This window comes from Ambystoma mexicanum, chromosome 5p, assembly GCF_040938575.1.
Source record: "Ambystoma mexicanum isolate Mex_15411 chromosome 5p, UKY_AmexF1_1, whole genome shotgun sequence".
NCBI lineage: Eukaryota > Metazoa > Chordata > Amphibia > Caudata > Ambystomatidae > Ambystoma > Ambystoma mexicanum.
The window spans coordinates 127799113-127814393 of record NC_090930.1 but is presented as its reverse complement, the minus strand read 5'-3'; the positions used below and the strand labels follow the sequence as shown (position 1 = coordinate 127814393).

At 43.7% G+C, this 15281-nt stretch overlaps 1 protein-coding gene across 1 annotated transcript in view; it reads left to right on the top strand.

The window, feature by feature from the left end:
- Positions 1 to 15281, top strand: part of OPHN1 (oligophrenin 1) — a 733935-nt gene that overhangs the window by 289621 nt on the left and 429033 nt on the right. Inside the window, exon 3 of the mRNA XM_069612518.1 lies at positions 4959 to 5020. Coding sequence (XP_069468619.1) covers positions 4959 to 5020 — 62 coding nt within the window. The remainder of the gene's footprint in view (positions 1 to 4958; positions 5021 to 15281) is intronic.

Sequence of the window (15281 nt, the reverse complement as noted above, 5' to 3'; positions counted from 1 at the left end):
CTAATGTCTACCCTCCAAGACCTTACCAGGTTCCTTTATGGGACTTAAATTTAGTCTTAAATTTCCTGATGGTACTCCTTTCGAACCACTCCACTCTTGTTCGCTAAGATTTCTCACCCTTAAAACTGGCTTATTAGTGGCTTTAACATCTGCTAGAAGGGTGAGCAAAATTACAAGCTCTATCTTGTAAACCCCCTCATACAATTTTTCATAAAGACAAGGTTGTCCTACAGGTGAAGCCTAATTTCCTTCCAAAGGTTGTTTCTGAATTCCACATCACTCAGAAAATGACTTTACCTTCATTCTATCCGCCTCCCCATCTGGGGAAAGAGGAAGAAAGGCTACATAGGCTGGACCCAAGGCGGGCTTTAAGCTTTTACATCAGCAGACTTGCTAGGATTAGGCAAGCAGACCAACTGTTTGTGGGTTACTCAGGGCACAAGTTGGGACTACCAATAACAAAACAAACCATTTCCAGATGGATTATTTTGGCCATCCTGGAATGTTACAATCTGGCAGGGAAAGAGCCTCCTCAAAATCTTAGGGCTCATTCAACCAGGGGTATCGCAGCCTCCTCGGCCCTCCAAAGAGGGGTTCCCGTTCGAGACATATGTGCGGCTGCCACATGGTCGTCCGCACATACCTTCACAAGATTTTACAACCTGGATTCCTCCTCTAGTCAAGAGACTAGGTTTGGCAAAGCCGTATTACATTCGGTTCATTCCTAAAAGGAAACATGGCGTTTTACTCCCACCTCCAATTGCACCCCACTGCTATGGCAGTCTATCAAAGATAAGGAATACGTCGGAGGACACAATCCCTTCGAAGAACCAGTTACTTCTTATCTTGTAACGTTCTTTCGATGGGATGTTCCTCCGACGTATTCCCTCCCATCCATCCCCGCAGTAATACTTCCCTTGTGGTTGCAGCTTACGCTCTTTCAAGGTCAATAACCAATTCACGTAAAACAACTGTTAACGTCAAAACGGAACTGAGCATCGGACGCTGCGCGAGTCTATTTATACATGTGGTGACGTCGGCGCCGATACGGAGGCCGTCGAGGGACATCGGCTCGAGGGACATCAACGCGCAGCTCCCTCTACTGAAAAAAAAATTCCGAGTTCAGCAAGCTTGGAGATGATCTATCGAAGATAAGGAATACATTGGAGGAACATCCCATCGAAAGAACGTTACAAGGTAAGAAGTAACTTGTTCTTCTATGCTAAACGATATTGAATCCTGGCATCTTAATCACATGCTTGTTCTGGGACACTGCAGTCACATGCTGTGGCACGTATTTAGGTCCTTTTCTCAGAAAGCTCGATGCTTCTGATTCAATTGTATTCCATGCGGGCTGTTCGTTTTCTCATGAACCGCGTTTCTTCTTTCCAAGCTTCCTTATTTCAAGAACGTATTTTCTGGCTCCGGGATATATCTGTTTCAGCATTTCACCAGACACTTCTTTGCAGACTTTTGGTGTTGTATGGAGATGTCCTGATATCGACGGCTTTAACCGCAGCTTTCCCAAGTACCGCTATTCCACGCAGAGGCTTCCTAGCTGGCCGCGTCTTCCCAGTCAGTCGCGTTATACCATGGAATTGTGTCAGCGGATTTCCGCCCCACGCGGTGGTCGTTCCATAGTCAGCAGCTGCAACCCCTAGGAGGGTCGCATTTCTACGCATTCTCCTGTTGTTTCAGATGGTACTGCCTACGACCATAAAGTAGAAAACTTTTGTGTTTCCAATACTTCCGGAGTTACGGGAGTACTATTGGTTATAGTTTATTTTTTCATGAACACTGTGTGAAAGTGTACTTCATCCCAGACGGGATTTGCATTCCTTTTAAAGGGTGACCTAGCATTACCAAGAGAGGATCATTTTAGGTTGGATTCATTTAGGGTGAACTACGTACTGCACACCAGTGATATTTCTACGCTCACCCTGATGGAGATACCAGGATTTTGTTTTGTTATGATCTGTGCATTGAACTAACAAACGCTATCCAGAAGTCCACCAACCTGGCTCTAGTTCGGCCCTCGTTCCGTTCGGGGTTTGCTTCCTACTAACTTTCCTTTCCTTGACGTTGTTTTGTGTTGGATTCCTCTGGAGCTGCGGTTCTTCTCAACTATCAAGTCATCTATCCTATAAGGTTAGTGCAGAAATGGTGGAGATTACGGGAGACCAAAGTGGAAGGTTCTAGTACTTACTGTGTTTTCTTGTACACAGATTGGAGACTGTGGTGCAGTTATTCATCCTTTCAATTGATTCCTCACTCTGGCTGTGTTATTACAACAGGCAGTGGGTGTGATCAATGGAAAGGATTCTTCCTTGAGGATTCGTCACTGAAGGTAGAGAAGAAAGAATCGGATCCTTCTTGTATCCTTTATGAAAACGCTACTTGTATCCTTTTATGGTATATTAAATCTAGTGAATTAAGGGCGGCATGTCAACTTCCCCTTCTGCCATACCCGCAATCATTTGGAGTCAAGGCACATAAGGAGAGAATTGCGCCAATCCTTAGAAATGACAGTGTTGGTATTGCCAAGCAGGCAAACAGCCCTCTGCATCCAGCCTCGGAGGGCTTGCACATCTACGGGGGAATTTGATAGCACAGCCTCTTCTGCCAACTCAAAAATCTACGTCAAGGGCACCCTTCTTGGGGTCTTTTGCCTTCTGAGATGGGAAGGAGACCATGGACTAGTTGATGTCCAGGGTAAGGGCTACCTGTCTGGGACCACTAGTCTGGGACACTCGGAACACAGCTTGTTCCTATCCTCTTTGGGTAATGGAGGTCTAACCCAATGGCTCAAAAAGGCAGAAACCGCCAGCGAGGGGTGCCACTCTGCTGACCTCGGATGTTGAATAAGGGACGGGTCGAAGAACAGAACCCTTACTAACGTTCAACAATGGCCCCTGGGATAGACCTACCGGGTCGCCCTTTTTCAAATGTCTTTTAGGAGGAGAGTCAGAATCCTCAGAAGACATGGGTGCCGAAGGGGCACTAACAGGAAGCTTCGAATGACTTGGCTAGGCGGGAGCTGATTGGGAATGAAGGGAATCCTCTTGGGCCATTTTATGCTTTTTACCCCTACCCGGGGGGGGGGGGACTTGGCTTGGAGAGCTAGACAGACTGAGTTGTCCTTTGAAGTGTTTAGATTTTTTGGAAGACTTACAGGGTACATGCACAGGCCCGAAGAACCCTCCTCAGACGGAGGGTGAAAGTCAGCGATCTTGTTTATGAGCCTATCAAAGGCTGAGGCCAGCGTGGAATCAATGTCCTGAAGGACAGAGTCTAGAGAAGTTTGAATCACTTGGGCCACAGAAGGCTGGATTGGAAGGCCTACCTCCCCTGATCTCTTAACAGTATCAACCCCCACCCTCTCACTTTTCTTAGAAGGTCTTACTTGGGTACTGGCATCGGCTGAAGAGGGACCGTCATACCCTTTTATCTGCCATGACAGAAAACCCCACAATTATGGGAGGGAAGGAAAACAAATACATGGCTTAAGCAGAAAAAACACAGTGTAACCCAACCCTGCAGGCACGGGCTTATAAAGGCAGTGAATAACACTACACACGCAGCACTTGGTGCTGACATAAACACTGAGCAGGCGTAACAGTACCAGCTGCTCACCCCAGCAGGGTGTACAATAGAGCTGCAAGCGAGGGAAATGCCTCGCAAAGATATGACCGGCAAAGCCTTTTAGCCGAGCAAGCATTGAGCCACGTGTGCAGCGTGGGCGGGCAGCTGACGTTGGGAGAGCTTCCCGAACTGAGGGATAGCCCAGCCCCCTATGTACAACAAGAGCAGACCCGCGCGCGTTGGGCCAGAAAACAGGAGGAGCCCTTGCCCAGAGGCGGAGTTCACACCGTGTGCGACCGCTGCTTCCGAAATAGATATAACACAGCTGTCGTACACAAAGAGGGATACAGTAATTTAATTCAAAATGTAAATGTGACAATTAGGGAAATAAGGAGGGGCTCCGACATCAAAGGGGAAACCCTAATAAGGGACCGCGTCGCCAGTAAAACACAATTAAGTTTGTGGAAAGGTGAACACACAGTGGTACAAAGTAACCAGCACTGACTAAAAAACCACTGACTCGCAGCAAAGTACACAACTAGTGGCAGCAAAGAAAGAGAGTTGATGTTTGAGGAAAGGACTTATATGGGGGTACTCAGCCTATTGGTAACCCGCAGGGCATGACTTGGTCTCCATGTTGGTATGGGGATTCTTCCCTTGGATTGCATTAAGTACTGATTTCTATTTCAGTTGAGGAAACCTATTTGTTAAAGTTTTTTCTTTGCTGCTGTGGTGTCGGAAGTAAAGATGTAATGCATAATATGAAGCCTCCTGTCTTGACATAGAATTGAACTGTGGGGCTTTTCCCTGGATTTTGGATGGACGATGGGCTTCACTCATCTTGTTTGCGCCTAATCTCCCATCTAAAAAAAGAAAAACAAGATGGCCGACACCATAGTAAATAGAAAAGGGAGCAAGTTGCTTTTCTATTTCTATTGGGGCGGCCCAGCACAGACGTGAAGGAGGTCCATTTTCATCATCTACGTCGTTTTGAGGTTCTTACAAATCGATGTCTTCCTTCGAGGTTTGTGATTCATAAATGTCATGAAATCAACAGGAACTTCGAGATTAGAGGGAAAGGGAAGTTCATAGACCCAAGCATGGGACCGTCCACCTGAAGGCACCCAAAGACACATAAAACCACACTTTCCGAGGAGCACGCCCCCTAGTACGCACAGACAATTGACAATATTGTAGATATTTGGGGAGCCTGTATTTGTTTATTTAACATCACCATCACTAAATTAATTAAATATAAAAAGGATAACTTCTGCATGTATTTAATAAAATGTATTTGATGTGTATGGTATGCTGTGTGCATTTACTTTTCTAGAATATTTTCTTATGGCTTGTTTGTGTTTTGTTTCTTATTCTAGCGGAATCCTTCAAGGAGTTTTCGGAACTGCTTTCAGAAGTTGAGATCGAAAGGATGATGATGGTAAGAGGTCGCGCCATGGCCAGCCATGCAGTGATGTATGATCGAAATGACTCATCAAGTAGAATAAACACTAAGAGCGGCATCACGTGATCATATTGGCATACTGCATGCTGTAACGGGAAGGGTCTCCATGATTTTGCGTACCCTTCTTCTATCACCCTTTAAGACATAATTTTGGACACGCGATAATACCGCATGCGGTAATCCTGCATGCATAATACTGCATGCGGTAATGCTTTTTATGTGGAGGAATTCACCTCGTGACACAGTAGCAGCTGGAAAATAAGAGTTTCAATACGGAAATGTGTTACTTGGTTGAGAGGTAAAACGTGCATGTATTACCACTACCGCCAAACTGGTAATGACCATCTCAGAGAGCCTTTTTCACTTTTTGGTTATTTTTAACGGAAATTCCCAGGTCAAAATGTAGATTGTGAGATTTGTCTGGGTAGAAAACAATTTATGTTGTAGGGTGATCATAGGTGTATTATTTGTTATTCTTTAAATTGTGTTTAGAAGTGTTATAGCACCGTGTGTGGTGGGATTTGTATCTCAGTTACCACTTGCCATAAGGAAGTTACACAATTCTGTAACTAAGCACACATATCGGTAAAACGAGTGTACTTTCAGGGGAAGTGGTTTGCGAGAGGTGCAGTTCTACGGGCACGCCATATCAAGGGTAACTAGTGTGAGAGGTGCATTCCTATAGCACGCCATGTCAGGGAGAAGTGGGGTGAGAGGTGCAGTTCTATAGACATGCCATATCAAGGGTAACTAGTGTGAGAGGTGCAGTTCTATAGCACGCCATGTCAGGGGTAAGTGGTGCGAGGTGCAGTTCTAAAGCACGCCATGTCAGGGGGGGGAAGTGGTGTGAGAGGTGCAGTTCTACGGGCACGCCATGTCAGGGGGGAGTGGTGTGAGAGGTGCAGTTCTACAGCACGCCATGTCAGGGGGAAGTGGTGTGAGAGGTGCGGCTCTATAGCACGCCATGTCAGGGGGGAGTGGTGTGAGAGGTGCGGTTCTATAGCACGCCATGTCAGGGGGAAATTGTGTGAGAGGTGTAGTTCTACAGCACACCATGTCAGGGGGGAGTGGTGTGAGAGGTGCGGTTCTATAGCATGCCATGTCAGGGGGAAGTGGTGTGAGAGGTGCAGTTCCATAGCATGCCATGTCAGGGGGAGTGGCGTGATAGGTGCAGTTCTACGGGCACGCCATGTCAGGGGGAGTGGTGTGAGAGGTGCGGTTCTATAGCACACTATGTCAGGGGGGAGTGGTGTGAGAGGTGCAGTTCTACAGCACGCCATGTCAGGGGGAAGTGGTGTGAGAGGTGTAGTTCTACATCACGCCATGTCAGGGGGAGTGGTGTGAGAGGTGCGGTTCTATAGCACGCCATGTCAGGGGGGAGTGGTGTGAGAGGTGCGGTTCTACAGCACGCCATGTCAGGTGGAGTGGTGTGAGAGGTGCGGTTCTACAGCATGCCATGTCAGGGGGAAGTGGTGTGAGAGGTGTAGTTCTACAGCACGCCATGTCAGGGGGAGTGGTGTGAGAGGTGCGGTTCTATAGCACGCCATGTCAGGGGGGAGTGGTGTGAGAGGTGCGGTTCTATAGCACGCCATGTCAGACCAAAAGCCCTGAGGTGCATCTCAGCAGCAATGTCCTTGAGTCTTTTAAATGGCCTCTACTTGGCCTCATAATTCTTAGAGCTCGAGAAGTGCACAGTCTTTCAAAGCCTTAAGTGTGAAGAGTAGAATTCACGTTTGTGCATCATTTTCCATAGACAAGTAACCGCCCCTCGCTGGCTGTAAAGAGCCCACCCCGATTGGTGGCAGTAGCGTCCTTTTCTGGTGTTGAGTACGGGTGGGCTGAATGGCCAAAATGCACTCCACTGAGAAATTCGAGGGAACATGTACCCGTCCATTTGCACCCACTTAGCCACATAGGCTGTTGGCCATTTTGGAGGCATTCCTGTCTGAAATGTTGCTTTGTTCCCAACATTTCATTTTTTGCCTGAAATGTCATGGCCAGAAAACAATATGTTAGCAATCAAACGAAATCTTCTAAATGTGTCAACTCGGGAAATATAAGACTAACAAGAGTAACAAGAGATAACAGGCGTATCTCTGTTTTATGGTCTAGCCTGTATATTACCTATATTAACTTAAACATCGGAGACCATAAAACCAGTGAATCTGTGCTAGGAGAGTTCAGGTGTGCAGTTGGTTAACAAAACTTCATTTCAAACCTATATCTAAAATGGAAAAGACCACATGTCCGTTTATCTCAACTGATGTGTGAGGAGAAAAAATTCAATTCTACTCACTAGGATGTAGTATACTCATAAATATTTATTATTCATATGTTAACATTATATCAAAACATATATAAAATTTATACAATTCTAAAATTCAACAATTCATCAAAAAGTACCTTGAGCAGTGCAAATCTAGAATTGGTTAATAAAAATATAACCTATCTGATTGGGTACCACGTGAAACATATCTCAAAATAAGAATAACTCGGGCATACTTCATTCAAACATTCTCATTTTCTCAGTTTTAATATATTCAAATTTAAACAATTATATCAAAAAAATATAAAATAAATGTCTAAAATTTAATCACAATTCATTATCATTCAGAATAGTGAAATATTAGCATATCAACAACTTTCTGAAATTTAAATCGTTACTACTGTTGTGATATGATTTGATTAACAATGATATACAAAACAAAATAGTTTTCCCCACCCAACATGTTTCTTTCTGTACTGTGATTATTATGCAGAAATTCATCAGGGGTTAAGTATATCCAGAGTATTCAAACCAGAGATATTTTTCTATGTAGACCGACGGACAACAACAAGAACTCTCCTGTGGGTAAAACACAAAAACACGTTCAATCAGGCTCTAATGCACTAGTGTACTGATTGAAATATGCTAACTTCATACTATTAATGAATAAAGTGCACATATATAGAGGGAAATAAAGCCTCTATAGTATCATCTTCTGAACAGAAGGGGTCACTATTACGAAACAGTAACGTGACTAGGAGACCAGCTCAATTGGTCAGATCCTAAAATACCACCACTATTGTGATCACCGCAAGACTTAACCAAACCACCGAGACTATACAGTTATGTTACACGCACCATAAGAGTAGTGTTAGTTTATTCTTAACTACTATTGTAACATACAATTGGGAAAATGAAGAAAGATCACTCTGTTATAACCATGTCACCCAAACGTGGCTCAATGTTAGCAAAAACACCTAGTGATAGGTAGTGAGGTAATGTGGTGTCATACTTCACCAAATATATAGGGAACTCACAGCTCAAAGTGAGATTCCAAATCCGTCAGATTTTCATTTCATTTTTCTGAGTATCAGTCAGTGGCAGTTTACTATTTTAATTAGAAATGGCTGCTATCAGCCCCCTTGTAATAGGGGGTATCAAATGTCCGATTGATTATGGACCGACTCTAAAGATAAGAAAAAGATAGACAGGGAATACCATAAAGGCCATTAGAGCTCCTTTAAAATATCAACTTAAGTATAAAAAGAGTATGCAACCAGATGTATTGTGAATGCACTCTATCCCGTTATCTAAGGCAGAGGTCGTTACAGGCACCTACCTGTCAGAGTCAGCAATCTGTACTGATAATCGTTATGTGGAGCGTCATTGTGACTTTACGGTATCGTGGACACACAGTAAGGTGTTTTCTCCTCCCATTGTATTCAACGGTATGGACCGAATCTGTATAGACAGTATTGAAAAAAAGCGTGAATTATGCTTTAGTTTCGGAAGTGCTAACTCCAAACTAAATTACAATTCGATTCCATTAAAAGCCGTGCTTGTAGCTGAGCACTATCAACGCTATCGGGATTACAAACACGTCTGACCCGAATTATTATCTCGGTCTCAGGGTATCATTCGTTATACACTGCCTGTTAGCTTACCTATATCGTGCATCCGTTGTGTACCTAGTCGGCGGTTCTGTGGATCGCCGGCGCCAGCAACATGACGGTACTCGGACTCTAAATACGCTCTATGGTCAAACGTATAGTCACGTGACCACGGCGTATCACGTCTGATTAAGTATCAGGGATCGTTAATAAATACTTAGTGATTTCTACGTTTTCAACATCTGTGTGAGGCTAACTTCATTATTCATCTTTGCAAACTGAACATTAATGAGCCCTATTGTAATGTTAGCGTCTCACAACAATAGCCGTCACTTAATTCATGTTTAATATAACACGGGCGCAGACGAACATTATTGTGAAGTCTCAATGTTCCAATAGCTCGCAGCTCATCGTGTAATAGCCGGTAGGTAACTTAACTAAATGTGCATAGAACTCATTTTCATATTATGAATAATCAGCTAATTCATTATTTCCAAAAGAAAGATTGAGACATACATTTAAATTGTATTTATTTAAATATTCCAGTTGATTAATTCATTAAGGCCAACTACATGGCTATTGCTCATATAGATGAGTTTAAGTTCTTCTCTGGACAATGTTTGTTTATCAGCACGGTTGTTATTAGTAATGGGAAGTTTCTTTAGCACAGTCCATTTCAGGTCATTGCAGTTATGATCACGCATCATAAAATGGCCTACCATAGGAGAAGTAAGATTCTTGGTCCTAATACAGCTTCTATGTTCATTGATGCAAATCTTAATTTTACGCTCTGTCTTAACAATATATAGTTTTGGGCATGGGCACCATATAGCGTATATTACATTTTGGGAATTGCAGTTCGAGAACATCTTTTGTTCCCATGGTCTTTGTAACCCAATGTCCACTTCTGTAGTTCGACTAGTGAACTGACAGCATACACAGGCCCCGCACAGTGCGTGTCCTTTGGGTTTAGGCATACCCCATTGTTGAGTAATGGTCATTTGGCCATTATCTCCAATACTGATGTCATTTCTACTGACCAGTTCTTTGATATTACGACCTCGTTTAACAGCACAACGGGGAACTGGGATAGGTATTTTTGCCTGTGCTAGTAGATGCCAGTGTTTTTTTATTATCTTAACCACCTGGTTAGATAAATGATTGAATGTACTAACAAAAACTAGATGGTTAGTATTGGAGACTGCCTTCGACCGATATTCTGAAAGGGCATCGCGATGGTTATTCAATGCCCTTTTAAAGGACAACTTTACAATTTTAGCTGGATAGCCTCGATGGATCAAGCTCTGGCTCAGACTATGGGCTTCAGACATAAATATTTCCTTGCTACTACTGTTCCGTTTGAGCCTAAGAAATTGACCAAATGGTAAGTTATCTCTCAATGCCTTAGGATGGAAGCTGTCATATCTTAATAATGAGTTCCGGTCTGTGGCCTTATGATATGGTTTTAAGATTAAACGTTGTGTAGACTGGTCCGAAATAATTGTCAGATCTAAAAAAGTCTATTGAATTCCTTTGATAGTTGATGGTAAATTTAAGGAAAGGATTAACACTATTTATCCAATGGAAAAAAGCTAAAAGGGTAACCTCATCTGCCAAATTAATAGCACGTCATCGATATATCTCTTCCATACCGTGATGTGTTGTTTATATATGTTGTTATCACTATAGATACTCATTTGTTCTACAAAGTCTACATATAGATTAGCCTGGGTGGGAGCTATGGAAGACCCCATAGCAGTCCCATGGACCTGTTGGAAAAAGAGTCCATCAAACTGAAAATTATTCTCTGTCAATGACAACATAGTACACTATAAAATAAACGAATTCGGCGTCATACCTGTAGTTCGTTTAGTATAAAGTAACTCCTCTATTACGCCGAGTGTTGCAGTTTGAGGAATTTTCGTATACAATGAGACAATATCTAGAGTCACCATGATATCTTCATTTGGATTGAAAGGGAAATTCTCAATTAAATTAATTACAGACATCGAGTCTTGAATGTAAGATGGCACTTCCTTTACACAACCCTTCAAAAAAGAGTCTGCAAATTTTGCCAAAGGTTCCAGAATAGAATTAGTTCCGGAAACAATGGGTCTCCCCAGGGGATTTGTCAATGTTTTGTGGACTTTCGGGAGAATATAAAACAAGGGAATGCTAGGATCACGTTTAACGAGAAAATCCGCTTCTTTACATGTGATCCACCCTATATCTCAGGCCTTCTCTACTTTGAGGGATATTAAACTCTTCAATCGAGTGGTGGGGTCAAGCGTGATAGGTTTATAGAAAGTAATATCTGCCAATTGTCGCAGACATTCATTCGCATAATCTTTACGATTCATGAGAACTATTGCTCCACCTTTATCTGCCCTTCGAATGACTATAGATTTATTATTTTTAAGTGATTCAAAGGCTTTCTTCTGGACAGCGGAACAATTTTGAAATGTATGCGGTGAGTGGGTCTTTTCTAGATTCACTATGTCAGCTAGCACCCTTCTTTCAAAAACTATAGATTCTAGGCTATGGTATGGCTCGTGATAGGAGGCGAGAAAGATGAAGGGTTATGTAGACCACTATTCATTTCTTCTACCTCAAACGGATTCTCATGAAAGAACTGTCTTAAATGAATTTTTCTAAACAGACCCTCAATTTCAACTCTTGAGTTAAACCGATCATATGAGACCGTAGGTACAAAACCGAACCCTTTTTCCAGGACCGACAATTCAACATCTGACGGTATATAATCCGACAGGTTGATTAGTAAGCTCTGCTGCTTTTTGTCACTGGTGGTTCGTAGTCCCAGTTCTGTAGGTCCTGATCTAAAAAACCTGCTGCTGATCCTCTTCCTCTCTGGAAGGGGCGGGAATTCTGTGGCCTACGTCTATTAGAATTACCACGGCCTCAAGCATTGCCTCGTCTTTGATATCTTCCTCCTGGTTGGTTAGTCTGAATGTCATCGTCTGAACTGTGTGAACTAAATGATGTATTTGTAAATCTTACGTTCTTTTTTTGCTGCTGTTGTTTATGTGCCCCATCGTAATGTTGATCGGGCACATACCCTTCCTGGGTATAGCGAAAAGCTTTTCATGAGAAAAATCAGCAATGTCTGTCTTTAAGCGCCTAATACGGTCGCGAACTGTAGATTCTTTAAAATCATTCATCTCTTTTATGATTTCGTCCAGTCTTTTGGTATATATTTCCAGGGGGACCAGTTTTTTAATAGCCTCTTCCAATTTCTTTAGTTCCTCCATTTGGTTTACTGACATTTCTTTCGCTGTATCTATTATCAGGATTAACCAGCCCCGTCCACATTTATTAGCAATATAGCTCCACCTTATAATGAAATCTTTATTGTCTAGGAATAGTCTTGGTTCATTCCGAACAACTAGACCCTGTGGTAGGACTCCGTTACGTAAATATTCCAACATTACAGTCCCATGTTGTTCGGTACGTATTGACCTCTTTCTTAGTTGGAATAATTCGTCCCAATTGCTAATATTCGTGAGAGGGGAACTATCCCTGTCTTGAGAAAAAAGTGAGGATTGGGCCAGTAAATCCGCTACGTATTTATCATCGTAACTGCGCGTTTTATCGGCAGCCATGTTTCAACCAATGTCAATCACACAAATCTAGTGTGATGATGTTGAATAGTGTGTGTTTTAGATAGTCTCAGAAAAGTGTGAAAAAAGTCAAGCAGTATCAACACAACAGTGGTGTCTGATAATCAAAGAAGACGATACTTTATCCCACGGACAACAGCTGTGCATAAAACTAAGACTAACAAGAGTAACGAGGGATAACAGGCGTATCTCTGTTTTATGGTCTAGCCTGTATATTACCTATATTAACTTAAACATCAGAGACCATAAAACCAGTGAATCTGTGCTAGGAGGGTTCAGGTGTGCAGTTGGTTAACAAAACTTCATTTCAAACCTATATCTAAAATGGAAAAGACCACATGTCCATTTATCTCAACTGATGTGTGAGGAGAAAAAATTCAATTCTACTCACTAGGACGTAGTATACTCATAAATATTTTTTATTCATATGTTAACATTATATCAAAACATATATAAAATTTATACAATTCTAAAATTCATCAAAAAGTACCTTGAGCAGTGCAAATCTAGAATTGGTTAATAAAAATAACTCGGGAAATATAACTGCTCTGCCACAAAGCGAAACTGGAGGTGAATCGCACTTTTTTTGTTTTGCTGGGGGTCATTTCGACTGCCCCTGGTAATGGGACTACCGGCTCACCTTTCCACAATGCCTAATTTGCTGTTTGGCTCAGAACGAAAGATTCCATATTGTTAAGGGGGCCTTGAAGGACCCCTCATCCGGCTGTGCCCCCTTCCAGCACCCAACTCTTCACACAGAAACCTGGCTGATGAAATAATTGGACACATAGAAGAAAAAGATAATAATATTATTATTATTCTTATTATTGTATTTATTGAGCGTGGACCTAGTTTTGAGAAGCAACATAGCGCTTTACAGAGGTATACGACAGTACAGATACATAACACAGCGCCTTCACTGAGGTAACAGAACAGTTATACAACGGGGCAGAGTGGTAGGACACAGAGTGGCACAGAGGAGGGGTACAGCGGTACCAAGAAGCGGGGCAGAGAGGGGTGGGCGGTGCCTAGCGAGTCATGTGCCGCAAGTGGCGACGTGATGGCCTAGGCGTTACAGTTTGTTTTTAAAAATGTTCTAAACCAGCACTAAAATTACCTATGTAGCTTTGAAGAAAATAGGTTTCTAAAAAAGGTGTGGTCATTGAATAAACTGCAAGCACTTTGCTATCGGTTGCCATGCATGATTTTTTGCATAGCGTATAGAAGTTCCACGAGCACTATTGGCTCAGTAGGGATATTTAATGCACCAGTGCACTGACATGATCCAGTATTGATCTGTAGCGCCCTGCTCCTGCCTTTCATCACTAGCAGAGCACCCCAGGGCTTGGCTTTTGCCACCGATCCTTTTCAATGCATCACTGACCCTGATCCTCGAAAATGAGGGGCTCATTAATAGTATGCAGGTGCAGGCACTAATTGGCGGTAATGGAATTACCGCCACTTTTCCCGCTCCGCCATTCTACGTGTTTGGCCCTGGAGTGGGGATTCCGCTCCAGCATCATGCTGGAGTTAAAGCCTCCCACTTTCCACTGAAAAATCAGTTAAACTACCGCTTGCGGAATTGCCGCAGCGGTAAATCCACTGAAATCCCCCATGGAGTACTATGGACTCGAAATAGGGATTAACACCGACACTTGTAATGCGGTGGTAAATCCTACAGACCAAGTGGCAGTAATGTTAATTCCATTGGGTGGCATTCCAGTGAAGGTGACGACGGAAATACAGAAAGAAAATGGAGGAGGCACCCCGATAACCGGGGCAGGGGCCTTCCTCCTTCCGCTCTCTCATCCCCCCTCCCCCTTCGGGGGCAGGGGAGAGGGCGGCAAGAGTGTCAAAAGAGCGCCAAGCGCAACAGGAAGCCCGCGAAGGGCAACAATGGAAAGGGGAGGGGCAAGGGCTTCATATGCAGCGGGCGCCCGTCAACCAGGAGAGGATTTCGTTTCGCATCCAGCCTCTTCGGCAGAGGACGTCGCACGCCGCAGCAAGATTTCGTTTTGTTCCTGGTCATGGTTCGTGTAGCTTGTTCGGGATGCGGTTTCCGTTCCAGGAGAAGTGCGCAGGACGGCCGGTTCCAGTGAAGGAGGGGAGGGCATTGCAGCGGAACCAGAATATGGTATGAAAGGCGAGCTGGACACATTCGTGGAGCAGAGCGGGCACAGCCTCCAGTGGCTCACGTGGTAAGTGCTTGGTACGCTGGAGACCGGCGTTCTAATCTAATGTTGGATCCCCCCGGGAATTGGTGTTTCCTTTCTTTGCGTGTGAGATTTTTTAATGGGGTTTATTAGTGTCATGGCGGCGGGATGCGGCGGCAGCTTGGTGTGGGGAAAGAACGGCTGGGCTCGCCTAATATGTACTACGCCTGTCGTGAGTGGGAAGGTTGTAATGTAGAGCCGCGCTGAGATTGCCAGGGTCGTGCAAAGTGTTTGGATACTGGGTTTGTTTTTTCGGTTCCGTGTCCGGTGTGATGAGCTTGGTGTTTTCCGAGGATACTGACGAGCTGGGGGCATGGTTTTTCCGAGAGCAGGACAGGCGTTCAGCGAAGCGACTACGGCCCCCGAGTTGTTGAGATGAAAAACGCTCTTAGGACGGCCACCAAAGGGTTCAAAAGAGTGGCGGGGGACACAAGTGGTCGCAAGGCGAGGGCGAAAGTTCGCCGGAGTGTAGTTTTTTGTCTCAGCTCAGCTAGGCGCATGGTTACACCA